Below are 24,056 nucleotides of genomic sequence, written 5' to 3' on the forward strand. Positions count from 1 at the left end.
ATACAATGAAAAATGCATCAATGACATTTATTGACCTCTACTGTATGTAAATGCATTAAAACATCCTGCTTCATCACACTTTCTTTCTCCTCCTGAAACATCAAGATAAGGCATAAATCATCACTGCAAAAAAAAAAAGCACTCTTACAGGTCTTTATTTGAAAACTCTTAACCTTAATGGCAGTTGCTTAAACAGTTTGAGGAGGAGCCTTTGTTTTCTCAATAACCTTCAGAGCGATGGTCTTCACAGCGATCAGAGCTTCATTGCAGGCCTTGGGAATATATGATGGTGGCAGGAGGAACCCGTAACGTCCACGGTCCTGAAGCTCAAATGTGAAGGAGTATTTGATGCCTAGGTTGTACGCCCAGTCATCAGAGCCACCAGGGGCCAGGTCTGGAGAATAGAAACGCTACCCATTAGCACTTTGAGAGTCGCTGAATCAGTTTTTGATTTAAAACCCCCCAGAAAAAAATAAGTCCTACTTACATATTGTCTTGGCTCCAGAACCATACTTGTAGCTGTTGTGATAATATCTTCTGATTTTCTGTACAGCTTCTTGGGCCATCTCAAGCTACCAAAAACAGAGTGTATTCACACAAAACATTTAGAAAAGACAGCTGAATTGTTTAGTATTTACGTGCTAGTGAAACCATTGATTCATTTTAAGTGATATGAACTGAAAAGTTTTGTTGTATTCAAATACTCCAATTACTTAAAATATAGTAGATAGACAAAATTCAATATTCATCAGTATTAATGCCACATTCACAGGCAAAATTGCAGCCATCCCACGTCCCAAAACTATTGTTACTGATTGATTTGATTGATCAATCACTGAGCTCTTCTGTGTCTGCAGGGAACCACTCACCAGGTCATTGTGGTTCTCTGCTTCATCAAAAGTGTAAGAGTAGGGGAAGAGCAGCATCTGAGAGTAGGAGTGGATGGTGAGGTAGAGCTGAACCGTGTCCTTGTGAATGCGCAGGAAGTTGGCCACGGCCTCCGACTCTGGCTCAGATTCCGGGAACGCACCGCAGTAGATGTCACTGCAGGGCTGATCAGAGGCTCCCTCCGCTGGAAAGAACAGTAACACTGTGTCTAAATAGTGTACACACTACAGTCATATATGATCAAATGATAAGAACTAGCTGAGTTAAATGCGTTCATCAACAGGGAATCATAAAGTGTGGCAGCATACTTCATTTAAATGACTTGCTGTGAGTCTCACAAGTAATATTATAAAAGAGGGATCATGCAAAGCAAGGGAAACATCATCTTCTTTGTGAATTTTCAGTGCATCCAAAACACTGGAAAGAAATTGAGGAGATTGTGGAAGACATACTGAAAGTGATGGGAGGACTATGATGTGAGAGGGACACTTACTGCACCAGTTCGCATCAAAGTTTCTGTTGAGGTCGACTCCGATGCAGTTGTTGCTGACAGAGCGGTTCTTCCTCCACATCCGGTTCTGAGACAAACAATAAAAATACACAGTCAGGGAGAAAAATCATGTATCCACTTTAAATCACTTCCCTCACAGGTGTTCTGGAAAATATCACTTCTGTTTTGTGCATTCTCACTGTTGTCCATGTGTAATGATATCCATCAGGGTTCATCACAGGCAGGACGTAAACATCCATGTTGTCCAAAATGGAACTGATGTCTGAGTTGAAAGTGTAAAAAGCCAGGGACTGTGGGAAAAAGGTAAAACAAGGTTTTACTGATTTGAGAGAGAAAAACCACTGTGAAACTGACCTGATTGAAATCAGGCATTAATAGCCTATAGATGATAGATCGAATGTACTTACATGTTGTACAAACCATAAACAGAAAGCAGGAGAGATCCACTCTCTGGCGTGGATCCCACAGTCAATCCACATTGCTTTCTTATTCGGTCTGTCATTAAAAGTCAACTTAAAGAGAGATCAAACATTAATCTGAGGTGGGACAGAAACACTTTTTAGCTCTTCTAACAGAAGAAATGATGCTGATTATTTAAGTTTGAATTACAGTTTATTAGGTGATGGATGTCTGTACCTTCAGAGCATAGAGTGGACGCTTCTCATATGAAGAGCCAAGGAGAATGATTTTGACTTTGTCTGGGTTTTCCTGCGCGGTCCTGTTTATCCAATGATAGATCTGCAGTGGAGACAGCATGTTCAGATAAACAGTGCAACATCATCACTGAAAACAACATCAAAAATCCTCATGTGCATTCAACATCCCCCATGTCAAGAATCTGATAGGTGAAGATGAAAAGCATACATCCCCCAGACTGTGATATCTCTCATAGAAAGTTGAGCCGCTTCGTGGGTCTGTTGAGCCGTTCCTCATCTGCATTTCAATCAACTCATTGGCATTGGCCAGTAACACACTGAAATAAACAACAAAACCTTTCATACAAATTGTGCAAGTGGAATGACATATGATAGGTAGCGAGTATGTTTTCAGTCAAGTAACATACTGATGTGTTATGCTGTGCTTCTGCAGCAGATCCTTGACAGTCGACGAGCTGTTTGCAGGAACAAACAGGTGAACTTGAGTTTCTTCTTTGATGTAGTGATGTGAAACAGGCTGCCATAAGACTGTCTGGGAGGAAATATGTAACATAATGACTCAAAAGAGGGGGAAAAAAATTTCAGGAACACAATCACTAATGAAATCTCTACCTCATATTGGGTGGACACATTCTTTAAGATGTCAACTTGTTCCTGTGTTGTCGGTGTGATTGATAGAATTTGGTCTCTGAGTAAAAAGAAAAGACATGAATGAATCTTATTGTCCTCAATGAATGATGCAGACCTCATGTGGACCAATCAGCAACAATTATGTTGTCATTCATATTGACAGTGCCAGAAAGCAAAGGTGTGGTGTATATTTTTTTATTAAAATGGTCTCAGAGTTTAGGTGTGCACATATACAACAACATACATGGCGTAACAGTGTGTTTGCGTAACTGTGTTATTAATCTATTTTCTTTGTGTTAAATATAATCTATAATAAATCCTGTCATTAAAAAAATGAACTTACTGTGTTACTATGCAGTGTCCCGTCTTCAGAAGTGTGTCCAGGTTCATTAAAACAAACAAAATCAAAAGAGTCTTCATGATGACAGTCTCTGGACTGGAAATGACAGAAGTTTGCTCAAACAGTGGGGGTAGGGAGACGTTATTGATTGACGTGTTTATTTAAACTTTGCTTTTTTGCTTTTCTGCTTTTTTTTTTTAAAGAGCTAGGGCATAGATCAGGCACTAATGCTGCTGTTATATTTTGAGAAGTCAGTTTAAACAAAAAACAACTATGAAAACCTTTAAGTTATCGCGTGAATATAATTTGCTGCTTATAACATTGAAAAATGTATTTTTTTCATTTGTTTTTGTCTTCCTATTTGTTTTGTTTTTATTTTGTTTGTATGGATCTTTGCACCTCTGTATACGAAAATGAGAAAAAAATATAGATTTGTATGTTTTCAGATGTCAGTGCAGTTATACCTCCTTTTCCACAGGTGGCGACAGATAAATATATCTGCAGTGAGGAAACACCAGAGGTAGGATAACAATGTCCAAATTAAAAATACCCAAATAAAATAAAAGGTAATAAAAGATTAATAAAATATAACAAAAATAAATATAATATGAAATATAATAAGAATGACTAAATAAAGTAACTATAAAATAAAGTGGGTATGGAATGTATTAAAAGGAAGACAAATAATTTAAAATGATAAAACAACTAAAGAGGAAATGTGATGAAGTAAAACCAGACATAAAAGGTGTAAACAATCAGGATATTAAATAGAATAAAAGGATACTCAAAGTAGTAAAAGGCTCAAACATAAAATAAAAAGACAGATCAATAAATAAAATAAATAAATTGAAAGCCAGATTTAAAAAGGTATATATCCACTATCTGCTGCCTTTAGAATAAATAAAATCACCCTAATTTACAAAATAAACATCATGATGCGTAGAAGAAGACTTTAAACTAGGTATTGAAAGCATAAATTAATTAGAAAACGGTTTACTGTAGTGATAAATCAAGTGAGAAGTTGGGTCATTTTCTACTCATAGCCTCTTCTACCATCTCGAGTCGCCCCCTGCTGGCCATCAGAGAGAATGCAGGTGTGAGGCACTTCCGCAGTAGCTTCGCATTTCAGACCCGGATCCACTTAAATCCACCAGTAAAAATCCAAAGAGGAAGATTTCTATTGGCAAAATGTCGGGCCACGATCAGCTGGTCCTCTGTTTGTGTGAATTAACAAGGTAAAGATGCCGCTTCTTTCAGTCCAAGTGTTTAAATAAGCGGGTTAAATGTTAGCTTCATGTCGATTTTAAATATGAAGTGAGCTTGTTTCATTTCATTTCATTTCATAGCCATAGGCTACCAGTCAAAACACCTGACAATATTTCACTTTTTTTAAGTAACAAGAAGTTAATTTGTTGGTTGTAGTCTTTAGATAAATATAATGTGTCCTGGTTGTTAATGTTGCTACAGCTAGCGTTTCTACGAAGCTAGTTACATTCAGCTTTAATATAATAATATCACCTCTTAATTAGCCCTTTCTATGTTTGTTATATATAGGGAGGATTAGGGTAAAGTGCGACACTTTTTGCAATTCTGACTTGTTCATATTTACATATGAATCCAATACATTATATCAACACCTAATATCATTATGAAATTCCTTAGATGTTTGCTTGTTAAATCAGAAGACAGTTTCTAGATATTGTACTGAAAAGGAAAATGGAACATATTAATGTTCCTTGTGTCAAATCGTTACAGAATTGGTAGATTTTGTAATCTGAGACACTTTTGGCCTGTATGTTTTTGTTTGTTTTGCTTTCTCGTCAGAAAGGTTAAAAAACTAGTAGCCTGTACGTTCACATGTATAATGTTCAACAATATAACTTACACAGTTTGCATATACTAGTTAGCTTTAAAATAACTGAATAAAAGAGTGATAAATGTCCCACATTATCCTAATCCACCCTATGGGGACATGTTATATTTCTATTAACTTGGGTTGATTTAGCTTTTATCCTTATCATATGCTACTGATGTATCTCATATGTCTTTACAATGATGTTGTAGGACTTATACGGCTAGTTTACACTTGCATTATCTTATTATAAATGTATAGCATGGATCACAGTTATTCATCATATAAATAGGTATAAGTATTATAATAATTTTTGACTCACTCAAGTCTTGGAGAAGCCTAACTATCTTTGTTTTTCTTTAGCTTTCCCCTGATAATACCTTTTTTGTGGGTTGTACATCTCACTCTGCTCATCTTCTGTCTCTCCTAATTCCATCTTTCCCCCTTTTTCTTGTATCTTCTGTTTTTTAAAAGTGCTATAATATAAAGTGTATCTGTGTGTTTCAGGTTGCTGTGGAAGTTGCTGCTGCCCCTGTTGTTTCTGTGCTTGCTGCTGATCGCTGTCCTGGTCCTGCTGGTGCTGGCTGTGCGTTTCTGGCTGCAGAGTAACAGGAACGCTCGGCGGGCGAGAGATGGCCGTCCCACTGTGGCCTTCTTCCACCCTTACTGCAATGCCGGTGGTGGGGGAGAAAGGGTGCTCTGGTGTGCTATCAGGGCACTACAGAACAGGTGAAGCTGAAATCTGACACCATCAAGACATACTTTTTTTATCTTGTTAGATATGATAGATGATGATAGGACTTTTTTATTGTTTTTTCTGACTCTAGTTTCTCTCCCTTTCCTCTTAACTCATGTGCTTTAACTTACACATCTTCACAGGTATGCAGACATCAACTTTGTGGTGTACACAGGAGACCTGGGTGTGACTAGTCAGCAGATTCTGGATGGTGCGAGGCGTCGTTTCAACATCGTGCTCCCCCGCCCGGTTCAGTTTGTGTTCCTGAGGCACCGGCTGCTCGTGGAGCCCGGCCTGTTTCCTCACTTCACCCTGCTGGGCCAAAGTGTGGGCTCCATCTTCCTGGGGTGGGAGGCGTTGACGGAGTTTGTCCCTGACCTTTACATCGATTCCATGGGCTACGCCTTCACACTGCCTCTGTTCCGCTACCTGGGAGGCTGCAGCGTGGGGAGTTATGTTCACTACCCCACTATCAGCACTGACATGCTGTCCGTAGTGAGAGAGAGGAACCCCAGGTAATCACTGTGTGTCTTTAGCAAAGAAAAATGTGTCGTAATGCCTTTGTAAATACATCATACAGTATCCAGTGACTGATTGGTCATTGAATTCCTGCTTACTAAGCACTGAAATAACGCACACTGTTAATATTCCAGGTTCAACAACCCAGACTACATCTCCAACAGTCTGTTCCTCAGTGCCTTCAAGGTGGTCTACTACTGCCTTTTCGCCCTGCTCTATGGTATGGCTGGTTCCTGCAGCGACCTCATCATGGTCAACTCCTCCTGGACCCTCGATCACATCCTGTCCCTGTGGCGCGCTCCCAATCGCACCAGTGTGGTCTACCCACCCTGCGACGTCAGCGCGTTCCTGGATGTCCCGCTGGAAGAGGACGGGGACAGGAAGTGCCACTCGATCGTCTCCGTCGGGCAGTTCAGGCCGGAGAAGGACCACCGGCTGCAGATCCGAGCTTTCAAGAAGGTGTTAGACAGGAGGCTGGGGCGCAGGGAGGCGCTGAAGCTGGTTCTGATTGGTGGATGTAGGAACCAGGAAGATGAGGACAGGGTGCTCATGTTGAGGGGGCTGTGTCAGGAGCTGGGGGTGGCCGACCGGGTGGAGTTTAAACTGAACGTACCTTTTGATGAGCTGAAGAGAGAGATGGGGGAAGCTACCATAGGGCTGCATACCATGTGGAACGAACATTTTGGGATAGGTAAGTAATAGTTAAAGCAGCTATACTGTCTTTTTTTTTTTTTAGATAATATTAAAAGTGCATCTTCTCCTCCATATCCTCCAGGTGTTGTAGAGTGCATGGCAGCAGGGAAGGTCATGCTCGCCCACAAGTCTGGCGGTCCCAAACTAGACATCGTGGTGCCCTTCGAAGGAGGCCAGACAGGCTTCCTGGCTGATGACGAGTACAGTTACGCCGAGGCCATAGAGAGGATCCTGGCTCTCCCGCCCTCCAGCCGCCTGCAGATCAGACGCAACGCCCGTCAGTCTGTAGCTCGCTTCTCAGATCAGGAGTTTGAGGCTTGCTTCCTGGCCGCTGTGGAGCCTCTGATGGGGACCATTGAGCGATGAGAGAAGGACTTGTTCTATGTGTGTGTATAGTTCATGTGATAGTAGCCATTTGCAACTGTGGGGACATTGGCTGTGTTAACACCGTAGTTCAGAATATGTTTACATTTAATGGTCAGGCTAGACGGTTTGCACGGCTTTCTGGGTGGCAAAGATCACTCAGTGTTCAACAAACCAATAAAAAATCACGTGTTCTTGTACTTTTATAAAACATTCTCTTTATCTTGTGAAGAGTTGACAGTTCAAGCTTGTACCACATTTTTACAGGAGTCATTCCTTGGTCAGTAGTTCTGGTTTCATAAAAACGAATGTATTTTATTTATTGTTGGTGAAAATGGGAACAAATGTGCTTTAGTTTAGTAAATAACGAGGGACACAAACATGTCTGTTGTTTACAAGAACTAGAATCGATTCCCTACACACACCCCAAAAAAAAAAAAAAAAAGTATTTTTGATATTAATGATGAATGTAACAAATGTATGATGAAAATGAGGAATTGATGTCTGAAAAGAGGATTTATCATTGTAAATAAACTTAAATTCACTGAATTAGAGGAAAGTTACACACATTCTTCTTTCATTACATTTGTTTTGGCTTTTTAGTAGCAGCACATGGACAAAACTGAATTGTTGGAATGAGCTCAGAGCTGTGGAGCAGAGCAAGGTCAGTGATCTGTCCAGATGAAAGAGAACAAAAAAAAAAGGTTGGCAGCAGCATGACTTGATGGAAAAATACCTGACTCATAATTGACTAGACACTAGTGGTTGTTTTTTTTTAAAGTAATAATGAGAAAAGCGGTACCTACTGCAGCCAGGTCTATATCTAACATATAAGGGCATTCAACATTTAACTATTTGTTCATAAAAATTGAATAAGAATGAATTCTGGACATTTTGCAGTTATAAATACATACATAGTCCTGCTCCACCTTCATGAACAGTATTTATTTGATCATCTCATCTCTTTCTGTGCTCTGTTAAAAAGAGAAATTCCCTGCTTACTTTAAACCAAAATGCCAAAAAATAATGGCTTTTACAGGATAAAATCACCATACTAATATTGGATTGCTAATGACTCATATGTACTCTTGACTTTTGTGCTTTCTGTGAACTAATACTTTATATAAAAAAAAATACTTTATATAACAGCTCCATAAGTACCATAAGAAGTTGCTGAATGAATTGAATTTAACTGGCCAATAACAAATGTCAGCACCTTTATCAAACATGCTTGACAGTACATCAAATAGAATGAAATGTACAGAATGGAAATCTGAAGGCTTATCATAGTGCTCATTTAAATTGGCACATCACCCTGGGATCAATAGTGCTGAACAAAGGTTAAGAGTTATTGCGAACAAGAAGCCAGACGGACAGAAAGCAACGGAGGGAAGCCTTTTTTGGTATTTTTTGTAGGGGTTATTGAGTGTAAGAGGCGGTGCAAAGGGACATAAGAACATATTTAGAGGGACGTAAATGAAGAATTGAGAGACATTGCTTTCTAGGCAACATGAGGTCATACGTGCTTCTCTTGGTCCTGCTGCAGTTTCTGGGATGCTCAGGTGAGTTGCTTTCTGTACCGATCACCTCATACAGAGATAATCTGACTGCTTCACATCATTGACCTTTTACTTTTCAGCCATCCCTCTGTCCAACCCTGAGTTGGAGGCTAAGGCAGAAAAGGCTCTCGGGGCTGCCCTGACAGAAGTCAACACTGTGTACGCTGCCAGTCGTCTTTACCGGGTGACTCACGGCTCTGTCACGAGGGTGAGTCACTGCAATCTCCTTTATCTTAAAAAAATACACATGAATTTGCAGATGTGATATCCTCATGCGGTGTCTATTCAAGGCAGTGTGTTTGAATCTGTTTCCCGACATTATGTGTGTGTCATCTGTGAGATTATGACAAATATCCCGTCTGTGTGCCAGGTTATTCCCACAGGCCAGAACACCGCTGACCTGATGCTGTCATTTGGCATTAAGGAGACAGACTGTGCCACGGCTTCCGGAAGTGACCCACAGACATGCGCCTTCAAAACAGGCTTCTTTGTGGTGAGGCATTCAATGTCGTGTCTTAGCCTGTTTGGTGTCAGAAGGTTGCAGTTTAACTTATAAAGGGAAGAAAACAAACTGTACAAGGTTTAGAATAAATAGTGTTCACCTGAAATGAATGCCAGTCAAAAGGCGGAATTGATCTCTCAGTTCTGAGTAGGACATACAGTATGTTGACAGACTGCTGCCCACTGTTTGCATTGGCATGAAATCCACAATCTGTTCTGCTGTGATGCAGTGAGGCAGGAGGACAGTGACTCTGTGATCATTATAAAACTAGAATAGCTTTAACAAATACTTACTGAAACATTTAGCATATACATCATATAATATTATAACACCACCTTTCCCTTGCCTGGCTTCAGCGTACCCTCTCCTGCACCTCTCGGGTTCGGATGTTCCCCGCCTCAACCCAGGTGGTCTCTCTCAAATGCGGTGGCGGCTCCAGCAGCAGCGAGTCCAGTGAGGAGGTGAGGAGCATATATAGCCCAAAAGTGGGGAAGAATAAGTAGGGAAGAAAGACTGAGAGGAGGAATGGTGGGAGAGAATAGAGGACAATTTAAAAAAAATCTAATTTCCCCAAGCTCTAAACTATTAGTGCATGTGATTGAAATCTTGTTTTCCATAGATGTTCCGAGGGAGACACCACTTCACTTTCCCCTCTACCAACCGAGGTAAGCCCCATTTTTAACAAGTGCTGATACAATACAATCAATTACTGAAGTGTTTGATTCCTCAACACAAATCTTTAAAAAATGTGGTACTTGATTTTCACCGATTACTTCAAAAACAAAAGATAATAAAGCTTGATATTGTGATATTCAGTGTAAGTGACCAGAGGGCCCAAACTTTCAACAGTCCCGGGTCCATCTGCAACACAGCAGCCAGGACAGGAGCGCTCCCTCCAGGGCCAGGCAGTGAACCCCCGGCTCGGAGGAGACGGTTTGAATAACCACCTGGAGTGAAAGTTCCAGCTGAAACTTTTTAAATGGTGCTTCTCAGAAGACAAAGTTGAATTAAAAAGTTGAATTAAACACTTTTGTGCCTTTTTATTGCTTTTTGATGATTCATGATTTTTATTGGAGTTTGAGGTTTATTAAATCCCCATAATTTATATATATATATATGTATATATATTTGGATATACAAGTCTGCATGACATTGTATTGTAACTACACCAGTAGAGCAGTGTAAGACCACTAGAGGGAGCTTGAGGCCCACTAACATGACTCCCATTTTAATTCTTTGTACTTGGACAGTGCTTAAATGCATTAAATGAAGTGAATTACATTTGGCTGACCCACTACAAATCTTCCCATCTACCCCTCATCCAAAAGCATTTGAACAAAAGGAGGACTCTGAGACAGATTGAGGTCTGGTTTGAACATTTATATTGTGATTTTTCAGTTTATATGCAAGAGGAAACATTTACTCTATCTGCAACCGTTTGTCTTCATTTCATTTGGCCCCACATGTTCACATCAGCACATCAATAACTTACATACTGTACTGTAGCAAACATCCTGCTGAGGACGATGATATTCAGTTTGAAGAAATGGTACACTACCTTCGTGAAGACAAGAGAATAGCATGTTAAACAGGCCTTGTATAGAATCCACCAATACTGTTGAGGTTTCTTCATGATAAGCTCAGTGGACTTGTAGATATAATGCTCTCCTCTGAACTCTATCATGAAAAACATTTCGACAGCACACACAAATCCAAATTAAAACCAGCTGAAATGGTCAGACATATTAATGATGATGTCCTGACACATAAGGATATGGTGAGAATGAGTTCCCAGAAGGACAGCGCTAGCACCCAAAAAACGAAAGCATTGCTGCTTGAGATTAAAAACCTTTCATGATCCACTCTGTCACTACTAAACTCAGGGATAACTTTAGTCCCTGTGCGGTAAGGGCTAAAGCAGTATTGGCACCATGAAGAAACAAGATACGCTAGACACACAGCGTTGAAAGCAACATTCAGTCTAATGCCAGTCACATGATTTCTGTTATTGACTACATGATTGAATGCTCTGTACATTAACCGGACAGCTTTTTGACAGGGGTCACCTTGTGTAAAGCAAGTTAAGTATAATTCACATGGCTGAATGCAATTTGTACATTCTACTTCATGGATTGTGACACCATGTGACTTAAGAAGGCGGCGGGGACAAACGGTAAGGGAGTAGCAGCTGCAACTGTACAGATAGAAGGATCAGGTCCAAAAGAAAAAGAAAAAAAAAAATCAAGCCAACGCACAAGGGAACTCACAAAGTCCACGAAGATACACCACCACAGGCCTTCCTCCCTCCCCTTCCTTTTACAGAAGTCCATTGCAAGTTTTGCATTAAATAAAAAAGAAAGTGTAGGGGTTTCTTTTCAGTTGCACAGTCCACACTTTGCAGAGCCTTTGGAAGAAATCTCCTTTCTGCTTTGACATCTGTGCAAGACTTTGGGAATAAGGCTTCCTTCTGATTTGCTTTTGCCGAGTGGCGAGACAGTCCAGTAATGCTTAAGACAACAGATTTTTAGCACAAATTGTAACAGATTTGAGTGTTTTATAGTACTGAACCATTGCCTTCATGTTTATAATTCATAATGTTTCGTAACATACCTTCTCATATACATTCCATTGTGCCTTAATGTTGTTTTGCACCTCTCTAGACATTGTTGATGAGCTATTAAAAGACAGACTTATAAAAAAAAATCCTTCTGTTTATCATTAAATAATTTTATATAAAAGCAAACCTAACAATCTTCGTTCCACGCAGGCCTTCCCTAATGGTTAACTACTTCACCGCCATATGATCATACACACAATGCATGTATGCATATTCAGTCTCTCTCTCTCTCTCTCTCTCTCTCTCTCTCTCTCATACACTCACACACATGCACACACACCAGAACAGTTTCGTGTTTTAACAGCTTGTTGTTACATGAGGTCCATGCAGTACCAAAGCAGAAAGATCCTGATGTGATTTTGTCGTTTTTTTGTTTTGTTTCTTTTTTTCGTCTCCAGTATGTGGCACAAACTTATGGCAAAGAAGCGGATACATGGTTTGGCTCAGACCTGGATCCAGTAATATTTGCACAATTCTTATTAAGTCGGCCTGGTGTACCAGATGGGCGAGGTTTACCATACAGGGCAATAAAATGTGTTCCAGAGAGTTTAGACCATCACAGAGAAGAAAATTACTATTCTGTGACCTCAAACTTGCCTGCTCCAGTCCAAATTGTCCCAATGTTGTTAAACCCCACTGATCTAGAATGCCAAGCATGTTAAAAATGCAATTATATGCAAACACTAATTGACCATGATCTGGTTTGGCTTTTCGTATGTACACAATCATCTATTTATCATTGTGATCCCAATAAGACTTCGCTGCCACTTCACTGATAAATGTTCACTTCTATATATTCTTTCATTGTCTTTTCATCCAACTTCATAAAGTCCTGTTCTCCAATTTCAACACTCTCAAGTAAGTTTGGTGGCGTCCCCCCGTTTAGGCGGTGCAGGCGGGGGTCCTCGTCGTAGTGTTGCATAGCCTGAGATGTTTCCGGACATGTAGCCACCGTTTCCTCCGTTGCTCTGCATTCCCTGGTCCAGCAGCTCAGGGGGCGGCGGAGGCAGTGCCATGTCGTCCATAGTCCCTGCAGAGAGGCCAGCAGAGTTGACAGAACTCTGGCGACCCACTGACTTTCGCTTCAGAGTCCGGTGGAGGTCGTCTAGGAAGTTGGGCTGGCCTGAGCTGCCCTTGGGGGAGGTGGGTGGAGGGTTCTGTGGTGTCGGCGAGAGTGGAGGGGGCTCCGGGGTGGTGTTGCTACGCCGCACGAGTGTGGGTGGAGCAGTCTTTTTCAGTGAGCTCTTGCCCCAGGAAGAGTTGCTGACAAGGGAGACAGGTGGAGGAGGTGGGGGAGCCTGGGGCTGGGGGTTGACCACAGCTACCCTAGGTGGTCCTCCACTAGGGGCGTCACTGCCAGGAGGTGGAGGAGGGGGGAAGAGCTCAGAGGCTGGGGGAGGAGGAGGGAAGTAGGCGCATTCAGGTGGTGGAGAAGGGAAGTCGCCACCAGTTGGCTTTGCCTGGCTCACTTTGGCCTGGAGTGCCAATGGCAGGTTGGACAGGTTGAGCTTACCCGGTTTTGGGGGAGCAGGGGGTCCAGCTGACGGGTCCTTGGATGGGGATCCAGTGGATGAGGAGACTGGACATGGGGGGGAAGGAGAGGTGCTGCTCTGGGGAGCAAACTTGCTCAGCAAGTTCCTTCTTGATTCCTCATAAGAGGCTGAGGAGTCGGCCTTCATGCTGGAGTTCCTCTGGGGGGTGGGAGGAGGCTTCTTTCCCAAAAAACCAGCGGGACCACAGGGTGACCTCCTCGTGGGTGAGCCCAGGTTTCCAGGAGGGAGGGGAGGAGGAGGTGGGGTTGGGCCGGTGACAGGGGCTGGAGGAGGTGGCGGAGGAGGAGGAGGGGCAGGGAAGCCAGCACTGCTGTCTGGAGGAGGAGGAGGAAACTCTGGAGACTGGTGCTGCTGGCCACCACCAGGCTGCCATTTCGGTTTGGTCTTGACTGCAGGTGGGGAGAGGGGGGCTTTGGGGCTCTCTGTATGATTGGCTACTTGGGATGAAGATCCTGGAAACTGACTTGCAAGCTGTTTCACCAAAGACATGGTTGGAGGAGCTCCCGTGGAAATGGGCGGTGGCTTAGACAGGCTGTGCTGCTTGGGCAGAGTGGGAGGGGGCTGGCTGGCGGTGTGGCCCGCCTGGAGGCTGAACTGCTTCTTGAACGGTGCAGGTGGAGGAGGGGGTGGGGGTGGTGGTGGGCCACCCATGGCAGCAGGAGGCGGCGCGGGTGGGAAGGGGATGACCGGTGACGTGGGTTTGGGTGCAGTGTGAGGAACAAAGCCTGGGGTGAAGGACTTGGGTGGTGCTGGTGGAGGGGGTCCAGGCGGAGGTGGGAACTGGGCTGGCACTGGGAACTGCTGGGGAGGAGGAGGAGGTGGCGGCGGAGGTGGAGGTGGAGGAGGTGGGGGTGGCGGAGCAGGTGCGGGTGGTGGGGACTCCTCAAGGCCTCCGTCTGGAGACAGCAGGTCCCGTGGAGGGCTGGGAAACCGTTCCTTCAGTGTCTGCTTCAGAACGACGGGATAAACAGGCTGGCTCATGGGAGTCGGGGCGGGAGGGGGTGGAGGGGGAGGAGGAGGAGGAAATGCTAGTCCATTGGTCTGTGGAGCAGGTGGAGGACCCGGGGGTGGAGGGGTGAAGGCAGGTGGGGTGGCTGGACTGGGAGGGCCCAGCCTCAACACAGCCATGGCTGACCCAGGCATTGGCATGGATGGTGGCGGGGGAGGAGGAGGTGGAGGGGGAGGCGGGACATTAGTCCTTGCTGCAATGTGGTTCACATTGATAGGTGGTTTGACAGATGCCAGTACTGTGGGCGATGTTGGAATTGGGGGCAGAACTTGGTGAGCTGTTGCATAGAGATGACTGGGCAGCTTGTGGTGGTTGGCAGCCTGGGAGGCCTTCTGGTTCTGCAGTCGGTTGATGGTGCTGAACTTGTACATGGTGGGAGCCGCTGAGTGGTGTGACACGGTTTGGACCGGGGGTGGGGGAGGAGGAGGAGGTGGCGGAGGAGGTGGGGGAGGAGGAGCAGCCGGTTGTTGCTCCTCCTGCTGCTGCGGTGGTGGCGGTGGCATCTCGTAGTTGCTGATGGGCGGCGGCTGCTGTTGTTGCTGTTGTGACTGGGGTGGTTGCTGAGGGTGCTGAGGCGACTGTGGTGGTGGTGGTGGTGGTGTTGGTGTTGGTGCTGGCGGCTGCGGGGCCTGTTGAGGAGACTGAGGCTGGGGAGGCAGGTGCTGGTGTTGTGGCTGGGTCAGTGTCTGAGGCTGCACTGGTGGGTGTTGAGGCTGTGGTGGGTGTTGAGGCTGTGGTGGGTGCTGTTGCAGGGGCTGGGGGGGAGGCTGCACCTGTGGCTGGGGAGGGGGCGTCAGCACCAGGTGATCAACTGAATGCTGGCTGTGATGCCGGTGACTGTGGGAAGGGTGCGGCAGGGTGGCCCCTCTGGATGCCTCCATTCTCATATGCTGGGAAGAGATAGGAACAGCATCTGTTACAAATAAGCTACTTTAAATAAATTTAAACCCACATGACATGATCTGCTTCCTGTGAAAGTAAGCCGTACCTTGGAGCTTTCCTCTATCTGGGTGCCTCTCTTCCAGGCCTCAGAGAAAATGGAGCTCACCACACTCTGGGACCGGCCATGAGAGGAGCCTGTCTCAACTCCACTGTCTGAATGGCCTGAATGATTAGACTGGGACTCTGGAAGCACAGACAAAAACATCCATGTGTCACCACAGATATACCATTATGGAGCTGGTAAAGACAACAACTCTAAACCACAGATTTTAACAAATGCAGTCTTGTGAATGACTTGTGCTTGATTAACTCTCCACATTCTCTAACAGCCATAAAAACATCAATGATCATACACTCTGTTTGCAATCTATTATACTGGCGTTCAGCCCAGGTTTCATTAGACGATGAACTAACCAGGAATGCTTGCAGAACTGGAGCCTGATCGGATGCTGGAGGTAGAGAGAGAGGACCAATCGTAAGCCGCCTCTGTCCTCTTCATGGCCTCCTGGTAGTTCACATATAGCTGCTTGCCATACTACACATCAAAGAGCACAATGACGTAGGATTAATAAACAATTTTGTTGGTGTTTAATATTGAAACAAACATTTTTTATTTTGAGCAGGACGTACCTTAGCGATGCGAATTCCATTCACCCATTGGTGGAGGGTCCTGACATCATCACAGCACAGATACTTAATATACTGTGACTTCTTCTGGATTTGTGGATGCTGCAAAAAGAAGTAAATATGTATTTTAACACACTTTAATGCCTTATAAAGTATATCTGTGAACAACTTTACAACAAGCATTAAAGGATATATAATAGGCTGCACGTCGTTTGGCATTAAAGCATCTTCTGGTCATTTAAGAGACACTTTTTTAATTTTTATATGAATCCTAGAGAGGAATAACTCTTCAAACACTTCCTACTTATTAAATGCAATCATATCAAATTACACAAATCTAATTTACTTGTTTGGAAGCGATTTTTGGAGTGCTTTTTAAAGAACAGAGGTACTTTCTAATGTGAGGCCATTGGCAGTAAGTAGATGGAGGGACAAGCACTAAATGTGTCTCCTGGGAACACAACACTTCCATATGTTCACACCACTATTTTAAATCCATATATAGGACAAGAAAATCACACTCTGTCCATGTTTTGTCCAGATGCTACATACTGTATGTGTTGCTTTCAATGCATTTCCATGACACTGTATTTTCAGTTTCAGAAAACAAAAAGACTTTTCCATTCAGTAGGAGACATAGTAATGGATCCTCACCTTCAGGGCCAAGCAGTAGTCAGTGGGAGCCTTGTATTTGCTGCGGTAGTCCTGACCGTAATACACGTTAACATGATCCAACTGCAGGAAGCACACAAGATCTCTGGACGCCTGCAGAGAGGGAGACATTGGAGCTAACAGGATGTACTGATGCATGGTTGCCTTACATTGGGGACCAAGGCTGACTGCAGCTGCTACTCTGAGCATGGCAGAGAAGTTGTGTGCATGAGGCCAGAATAACTCACACTGACACACATTGAAACGGTCCAAGTAATTTAAGCTCTAAAAATGCTGATGTTTCCATAAATAGTGACATTATCTGGTGCCAGTTTGGACTGATTAGATGTATATGAACATGCAGGGCACTGCACAGGCAAAGTGTGTTTTACAAATTAATGCTTAAAATTACATTTGAAGCACATGCTGTGTCTACTCTTAAAGGAAGTTGCTCTAAATGGGCTTTAAATAATGATGCTAAGAGGATCCAGATCTCACTGTAGATGTAGTTTGTGTGTACATGTTTTTGAGGGTAATCTAAATTTTCACAAGATCCCAGCATAATAAAAGGAAATAAAATGAGAAATTATAGTAGAGCAGCTACCAAATATACAAAACTGATTGCACAAAAAGTGATATGGTCTGCAAATGACTTTGGAGGTGCTGAAAATAAAGCACATGTGCACAGCAATTCTTAAAAAAAAATAAAAAAATGCACTGTTTCCAAAGTTCAAAGTGATCAGACCCTAAACAGGAAATACCACAGAGAGAACTGTGGATCTGGTTCTCATAACCCCAATCTACATTTCCATCTTCATTATTTTTGAATAGCTTGCCTGGGTGCCTACAGTGCACCAGCTCAAGCCTCACTGACCTTAGCTTTGCCTTTTGGGACATAGTAGATCCCTGAAGCCCTGAGGAGGAAGTAACGTTTCTTCCATGACTTCTTCCCATCTTCCTTCAGCCAGAGGATCCCCTCAATCTCTGGCACAGACACCGAGCCGCCACAGAAACACTCCTGAAGGGTGCGCACATGCACAAAAATGTATGTTTTCAAGTGGGGAGTGGAAAAAATGAAAGGAAAGTCTGTAGTTTGTGCTTGTACATAAATTTACCTCCAGTAAAGCCTCTTTATTCCTGTCAGCCATCTCTGATGTCTCCTTCCGCCCCAACAAATAGTTCTGGAAACGATTGAAAATAAAGTTGAATAGAGGTCAAAGAAGGGAGGGAGGTGGCTCACCTCGTCTTAGGTTAATAAATTATTCACATTTACTCGCTTTAGAGCTTTGACCTACTTCCAACTCTCCCACACAAACACACTCCCTTGTTCAGTCTCTGGCTCTCTGGGTTGTGCTGGCACTGAGCATGCATAAACAATGTGTTTGTGTGTATAGCATATGCTTTCCCCATTTACACGTTGAATGCAGAGTGTGCTACAGAGGGCACTGAGAAGATGATCTGTCCTCACTCTCCTGTGTGAGTCTGTATATGCGTGTTGGAGTGTAATGGACAGTCACCTGGGGGTTCTTGAACAGAGCATATTTCTCGATGCGTTCAATGAACATGAGCTTGTTGTGGCTGTCTCGTGTCCAGTTTAATAGATTCTCCACCAAGTTCTCGTGATCCTCAAAAATGCGCTCTGAGATGAGAGAGAAAGAAGATGTGAGCTGTGCAGATTTTTTTTGCTGACCTGCAAATGGCAAATGTGCACTTAATTTCCTCCCTCCAGGGTTTTCAGTTTTTTGGGTGGGGCACAACTTTTAACTGTGAGCCTGAGGATTAGCCTGAATTCGCAAACAGTGACTATTCTTAGATCACAGATAATTATAATATATGTTTGTACAGCCATGTTGTTGACATTTCTCAAACCGAGTTGCCTCAATGCTTTGTGCATTTTTCCATGTCTGACACACCTGTTCATGTGCCAGCAGGGCAGACTAGAGCAAACTATAAACAATGTTTATTGGACTCAGGTGTGGTGTAAGCTGTCTGAGGCTCCTCGCTTACCCATCTGTAGTTCATTGATGGTTTCCACAAGAGACCAGTCAGGGCTGTAGCCACAGTGTGACTTATCCAGCAGGCTGTCCAGCACCTGCCTGACTGTCTGCCTCTCATCCACCATCATGGTCTTGGAGCTCTCGTCTGACATGTGAACCCTGATCACCAGCTGAGGAAGAAGAGAAAGAAGAGTTTGAGAAGGAGAACCATCTTTTAAAAAGATTGGCACCAATATAATCAGATTTCACATAAACCACACTTAGACTTCAACATAAACCATGTAATGCGATTTTAACTTAGTCTTAAATTAACAATAAATTGCTCAATTAAACGGACTGTGGTTTATGTTACTTCTGATCTAGGTTTATTTTTGGAACTATTTCAGGCCTCTAATCATGCATTCATCCTGTGAGCAATCATTTTTCAATGCAAACTAGCCTCTACCATCACCACATTCAGTACTTACAGATACAGAGAAATATTTCCCTGGCAGTTCAAAGATTTGTAATTTTTAAGAAAAAAAAGTTACGTAACTACTAGGCAGATCTAGTCGCCTATTATTTAAGAATGCTCATTATTTAGCATCATAGCTGCTACAAGTTTTAATTTAATCACCTTTTACATAATAACTGTACCCATATATCCCTTAGTTCATTGTATTTAAAGTCTTCCTGGAACAACAATCTGCTATAAATACATTGTTATGTGGCCCAATTATCTAACCTTAGCATACACAATATTGCTATAGTGTTTGCTTGAGTGTAAACATCTCAAATGAATCCAGGTCATATAGTTGTAAAGCTTGTTTCAAATACGTCAAACTATTTATGGGGATCACAAGAGTCACAATGTCATATATACAGCCAATAATCTGGTCAACGTTTTGGAACCACAAGCAACAAAAAGTCCTCCTTAACAAGCAAGCTTAAACTAAGCTGAACGTGACACACACGTGCCAAATCCAGCCTAACAGAACTTCAGCTTGTAAGACCCGTCCTGGTGTAAAACCAAATAAATCCTTCAATTCCTTGACCCCCCTCTTGTTTCTCTCCTCCCATTGGGACCCTAACATCCAATCACTATGTGGGTGCAGCTTATTGAACAGGAACTTAGACGAATGAGAATACTGGGAGAGCTGCCAGTCTCAGACATGGGGAGTCTGACCTACTTTTTTTTTCGCAGTGGAGACCCCTAAAATCCTCTTAGTGTGACAGAAAAATAACAATAAAAACAACAAAAAATACGAAAGAAAATTAACCCAAAATTGCTTCAACAAGAGGAAATTCGGAATCTTTTGTCCTCAATGTCATGAAGAGGAAAATAAAGTAAACTGTGAGACATACCTGGCTGTGTAAAACGCTGACAAGCACAGCACTAATAATTTAGCACATCACTTTCTCCTGTGTTGGCCGAGGGGTTTTTATTTTTTATTTTTTTAGATACCAGCAGTCTTTGTCTTATCATACTGTATTCACTTGGCAGAGCGCAAGTCTTGCTCTGTTCGTTGAAACACTATTGGGTCTCTACTATTCAATGCATGTAAAAAGGACACCATTCTGCTCTCATTCACAGTGACAGTTTATTCACTGGCGGAAACACTGGTAAAATGGGCTGCCTGTGGAGTCCTACACTAGCTTCCCAATGGAGACATACACATGCCATGGCTTTCAATGGAACAAGGCGGCCCGGTTGTCCACTGAAAAATCAGCACTTGTGTTGCCGGTTGGTTGTAAATGAGCCGTTTTGTGCATGATGTGTCTGCATTGTCTTGCAGCGCATCTTCTGTATCCTCTCTCTGATTTCCTGCTCCTTCCCCAGCAGATACAAACACACACATATATAATCAAACACTGCAATGACCTATTTTCTCTGCGCTTCACCGCCTCTCGCTGTGAATGAAGTTCACAAAGAAATGCAGCGTGCGGTGGAAAAATGATGATGTCAGTCAGAAATGTGGACTTTTACAGGCGAAACTGGGCGCGCAAAAGGAGAGAGGAGATCCTACCTTTTTGACCTGCGCCTCTTTGATTTTTTCCAGGGCGACTCGGATCTTCTCTGCCTTCAATTTGGCAGCTTGCTCCTCCTGGATGGACAAACGAGAGCGCGGTTAATACAGTTAACATCACACAGTCGCAAAAGCCGGGCAGAAACTAAGAAGGGTTTTTGATTGCATAGCCTTGCCTCATCCTCTTCATGCATGACTCCTCTGACAGAGAATAAGACATCATGCAACCACAACTTCATTAAATAGTTATCAGCCTTCTAAACCATTTAAACGCACAAGCTCCAGGCATGATGGCGCATGGTGTCATGTGCGAAATGTAATCCCCCCCCCCCATGCTTTAGGTTGCTTACCTGCCCCCTCCAACAAGATGCCATCACTTCCATTCTGCAGGTAGTGAACGAGTGTGTGTGTGCGTGTGTGTAAATGGGTTCCTTTTTATCACTTTGAGGGAATATTTGATCAGACGCAAATAAACACTGTGATGCTAAATCGCTTCTATTGTGACATTGGTCCAAGTGTTGCCTCCAATATGGCGCTGCATTCGCTGTCTATGGTTCCATATTGGATTCATATGGAGCTGCAGCGGTTTCCTTTGATCTTGCTTTACAGCAGAAGGGAGACAATAGTAGAAGATCCCCGAAGGGCCAGAGGCTGCGGCTGAGTGTAGGATCAGTTCATAAAGCTGCTATGCCCCTCCACTCAAAGATATAATGATCACCCAGCGATCATCATGTTCAGAACGATGGGTGGGTAAAATCCAAATGTCACGTTAATTAAAAAAAATGACAAAAAACTCCTTCGTTGGCTTCACATTGCAAGATTAAATAAGAAAAAACCTTTTTCCCCTCGCTTGCCACCTTTCACAGTAAACAACAAGAAGTTATTCCACAATTATTCCCAGTGAAGGCAAAATGCAGCCGTGCATCTTCCATCACTCAGAGACGACAGTGGTGGAGCTAGCAGAGGCTGCGCTGAACACAGACTCTGTGACGGCGCAGGTTCACTGACACGCAGACATGTGCGCCCGAGATGAGCGCAACTTGACTGAAACCCCCAAGTGAGACAGTAGGGAGGACCATGCCCCTCCCCCCTCCGTCCTCCCACCCTCTCTTCCTGCTTCCTCCTCTCTCTCTCTCCCTCTCCACCCCTTTCCATCATTCTCTCTCCCACTCTCTCTCTCTCTCTACAACAGATGCAGGGGTTTGGGAGCGTGCCCAATCGATGGAGCATAATCCCCCCACAAAAATAGTAGAACGACGGGTCAACCAACCAGTGAGCCCCATTCTCAAGACCTTCTAGCCAATCGGGACAAGGGGGGAGACCGTGACGGAGACTGGCCCCCGCAGCTAAACTACAGCGACAAGGATGGAGAGTGGAATTTGGATGAATGAGAAGCTGAGGTGCTGAATATTTGAAGTCATGTTTACACAGACAGAGAAGGGGTGAGGGGTGTTACCAACCACTTCTTATCTTAAGAACCCCCCACCCCCATCCCCTTTCTCTTCTTGACCCAGACTACCCTTTTTTCGCATGACCCACTCTGGGGCACATGCACATTAATGCAATAAACCCAACACACTGTTTGGCCAACACATAGTCAGCAGAGTGTGAGACGTATGTGTGTGTGTGTGTGTGTTTGTGTGAGTGAGAGCATGAGAGAGGAGAGGTCACGAGGGTTGTGTAGATTACAGCCCAGAGTCACACTGTAGCCCCCCTATAAATGTCAGTGTACCCCCCCCCCCCCACCCCGCATTATTCCCTCTCCACATGACACCTACACCCAGCTTTTTTTTTTATGAGACACTAGTCTGATTCCTATTCCACAGGCGTTTTCCCTTCCACTTTCACACCCAGCCACACCAGAGCCAATTTTAAAAAGGCTCTTCTGCCTAGCGTGGAAATAAAAAAAAAAAAGAGTCTTGGCACCCTTCTCCCTTTGATGTCTTTCCACTCTCTCCCTCACCGCTTGTTCCCAAACATCCCGCTCTCATTCAGTATTCTGATTTGCGAGCGGGGAGAGGGAGGAGACTTTGTGAGTCTAGGAGATCGCGGCTGTAACACTAACACATAAACTCCCTCGCAGCCTGTACGCCGTCGGGTATATCTCCGCTTCCTCCCATTTTTAAAAAAACTGCTCTGCATACACGGACAGACTGAGAGCAGATATGCCATAAACCAATAGCCTTGAAACAATGAATTAATTCCACTGTTTTGTAACACAAAGAGAACGATAGCGTAACTGCCCCTTGTGAGCCAGCCAGCAATGATTATCACCCAGTGTGATTCACTGTTGGCATCCATTATATTCAAATAAATGAAAGGGGGTTTTTGGAGAGAAATCTCAAATACAGTGCCAATGATGGCTAATGGAGATGTTTCAGTTTAGTCTTATATGAATAGTACTGTAGGCTGTCTTTTGTTTTTAAAGAAAGGAAGACACATGTCAAAAGCTGAAAACATTCTAAATCCTTCGTTAGAGTTTTCAAGATCCATAAAGGAACCTTTATACTATCTAATATTAATTTAATTTGTGGTTTGTCTCATATTCAGAGAGAGCTCTTGGGTTATTAAATATAAATAGGATTTCAGAAACTCTGGCCTAGTTAAATCTGGATAAATCGCAACCTGCAGCGGCCAACTTTAAACCGTAAATCTGCACACATCTGATCGGCATAAGCTTCGCACGGGAGCCAAATGCTGCAACCAATATATTCGCTGGGAAAACCGTCGGCTGCCAGGTGGTTTACAGTAGTGTCGAGATGGTTGACAATTCACGCTGAAGAAACAGATGTGAAACGTACTGTATTTTCACCGCATTCCCAGTGAGAACTTGTACACACAGAGACGTTTACATTAACAGTTGCACCACTCGCATGCTTTTCTCTCTTAATAAAAAAAAGGTAGCAAATCAAAAGCAGGCTGCATGGAGATGTGCAAATCAAACGCTAGCTACATGGAGATAGAGAGGAAAATGAGTGAAGATAAAAAAACTCAGAGACAAAAGGCCCCATGCTGGGGAAAGGTAAATGCGGAAGCAAGTTGGAACAAACAACCAAGTGTACTCAGTGTATAAGCATGGTGGAGCATGTGCATGGTAAATACTGAAAAATGGGAAAGGAAAAATACCTTGATACTTTTAGCCTGTTAGAATTTGAATTTAATCACTTCTGATATGCTTTAGTAATTTATCTTTTGGTGTACCCAATTTCCGTTAGCAGCTGAGAAATTGTTATCTCTGCCTGCTTTCTTAAACAAGTAAATAAATGATTTGGTCCGACTGGTAACAGCTGTTTTCTTAATATGTTTTTTTCCCCACTAATAACATGCAAAGCAGCAGGAGAGGAGCAGCGTGTTCACACATGAGAAAAAAAACAAACAAAGAGAGAGAGAGAAAGAAGCGAGTGT

General features: G+C 43.4%; 4 protein-coding genes across 8 annotated transcripts in view; 2 read left to right on the forward strand and 2 right to left on the reverse strand.

The window, feature by feature from the left end:
• Positions 1-8: 8 nt before the first annotated feature.
• Positions 9-3,170, reverse strand: cpb2 (carboxypeptidase B2 (plasma)). The gene is made up of 11 exons (XM_062414733.1): positions 3,029-3,170; positions 2,668-2,743; positions 2,463-2,587; positions 2,264-2,372; positions 2,036-2,137; positions 1,807-1,911; positions 1,579-1,689; positions 1,382-1,466; positions 870-1,072; positions 488-572; positions 9-394 (listed from the first exon to the last, which is right to left on the reverse strand). The coding sequence occupies exons 1-11, from the start codon at positions 3,103-3,105 to the stop codon at positions 189-191; spliced, it is 1,284 nt and encodes a 427-aa protein (XP_062270717.1). The 5' UTR covers positions 3,106-3,170; the 3' UTR covers positions 9-188.
• Positions 3,171-4,171: 1,001 nt separating this feature from the next.
• alg11 (ALG11 alpha-1,2-mannosyltransferase) lies at positions 4,172-7,734 on the forward strand. Its single transcript, XM_062414446.1, has 5 exons — positions 4,172-4,260; positions 5,385-5,606; positions 5,757-6,128; positions 6,267-6,823; positions 6,908-7,734. Exons 1-5 carry the CDS (start codon positions 4,214-4,216, stop codon positions 7,189-7,191), a joined length of 1,482 nt encoding a protein of 493 aa, XP_062270430.1. The 5' UTR covers positions 4,172-4,213; the 3' UTR covers positions 7,192-7,734.
• Positions 7,735-8,551: 817 nt separating this feature from the next.
• Positions 8,552-10,274, forward strand: spp2 (secreted phosphoprotein 2). 2 transcript variants are annotated; one of them, XM_062414690.1, is made up of 6 exons: positions 8,552-8,750; positions 8,828-8,955; positions 9,118-9,240; positions 9,606-9,710; positions 9,869-9,914; positions 10,099-10,274. In XM_062414690.1, exons 1-6 carry the CDS (start codon positions 8,699-8,701, stop codon positions 10,203-10,205), a joined length of 561 nt encoding a protein of 186 aa, XP_062270674.1. In that variant the 5' UTR covers positions 8,552-8,698; the 3' UTR covers positions 10,206-10,274. The 2 variants fall into 2 exon arrangements, with proteins under 2 accessions (XP_062270674.1, XP_062270675.1); XM_062414691.1 differs by having other exon boundaries at positions 8,558-8,750; positions 10,066-10,274.
• Positions 10,275-11,846: 1,572 nt separating this feature from the next.
• raph1b (Ras association (RalGDS/AF-6) and pleckstrin homology domains 1b) overlaps positions 11,847-24,056 on the reverse strand; it is a 39,766-nt gene continuing 27,556 nt past the window's right edge. For all 4 annotated transcript variants that reach the window (XM_062414693.1, XM_062414694.1, XM_062414695.1 and 1 more), the window contains 10 exons: positions 20,652-20,729; positions 18,656-18,815; positions 18,166-18,287; positions 17,764-17,829; positions 17,523-17,666; positions 16,652-16,762; positions 16,001-16,099; positions 15,785-15,905; positions 15,417-15,553; positions 11,847-15,318 (listed from right to left, as the gene is read on the reverse strand). In XM_062414693.1, coding sequence (XP_062270677.1) covers positions 12,721-15,318; positions 15,417-15,553; positions 15,785-15,905; positions 16,001-16,099; positions 16,652-16,762; positions 17,523-17,666; positions 17,764-17,829; positions 18,166-18,287; positions 18,656-18,815; positions 20,652-20,729 — 3,636 coding nt within the window. In that variant the 3' untranslated portion in view covers positions 11,847-12,720. The remainder of the gene's footprint in view (positions 15,319-15,416; positions 15,554-15,784; positions 15,906-16,000; positions 16,100-16,651; positions 16,763-17,522; positions 17,667-17,763; positions 17,830-18,165; positions 18,288-18,655; positions 18,816-20,651; positions 20,730-24,056) is intronic.

Source organism: Scomber scombrus, chromosome 24, assembly GCF_963691925.1.
Source record: "Scomber scombrus chromosome 24, fScoSco1.1, whole genome shotgun sequence".
Lineage (NCBI taxonomy): Eukaryota > Metazoa > Chordata > Actinopteri > Scombriformes > Scombridae > Scomber > Scomber scombrus.

Coding starts and splice junctions, on each gene's coding strand:
- cpb2 (XM_062414733.1), bottom strand. CDS start 3,105: ATGAAGACTCTTTTGATTTTGTTTGTTTTAATGAACCTGGACACACTT. Junction 2,588..2,667: donor ATGTGTCCACCCAATATGAG/GTAGAGATTTCA, acceptor ATTTCCTCCCAG/ACAGTCTTATGGCAGCCTGT. Junction 1,690..1,806: donor GTTTATGGTTTGTACAACAT/GTAAGTACATTC, acceptor TTTTTCCCACAG/TCCCTGGCTTTTTACACTTT.
- alg11 (XM_062414446.1), top strand. CDS start 4,214: ATGTCGGGCCACGATCAGCTGGTCCTCTGTTTGTGTGAATTAACAAG. Junction 4,261..5,384: donor TGTTTGTGTGAATTAACAAG/GTAAAGATGCCG, acceptor TGTGTGTTTCAG/GTTGCTGTGGAAGTTGCTGC. Junction 5,607..5,756: donor ATCAGGGCACTACAGAACAG/GTGAAGCTGAAA, acceptor ACATCTTCACAG/GTATGCAGACATCAACTTTG.
- spp2 (XM_062414690.1), top strand. CDS start 8,699: ATGAGGTCATACGTGCTTCTCTTGGTCCTGCTGCAGTTTCTGGGATGC. Junction 8,751..8,827: donor GCAGTTTCTGGGATGCTCAG/GTGAGTTGCTTT, acceptor TTTACTTTTCAG/CCATCCCTCTGTCCAACCCT. Junction 9,241..9,605: donor TCAAAACAGGCTTCTTTGTG/GTGAGGCATTCA, acceptor GCCTGGCTTCAG/CGTACCCTCTCCTGCACCTC.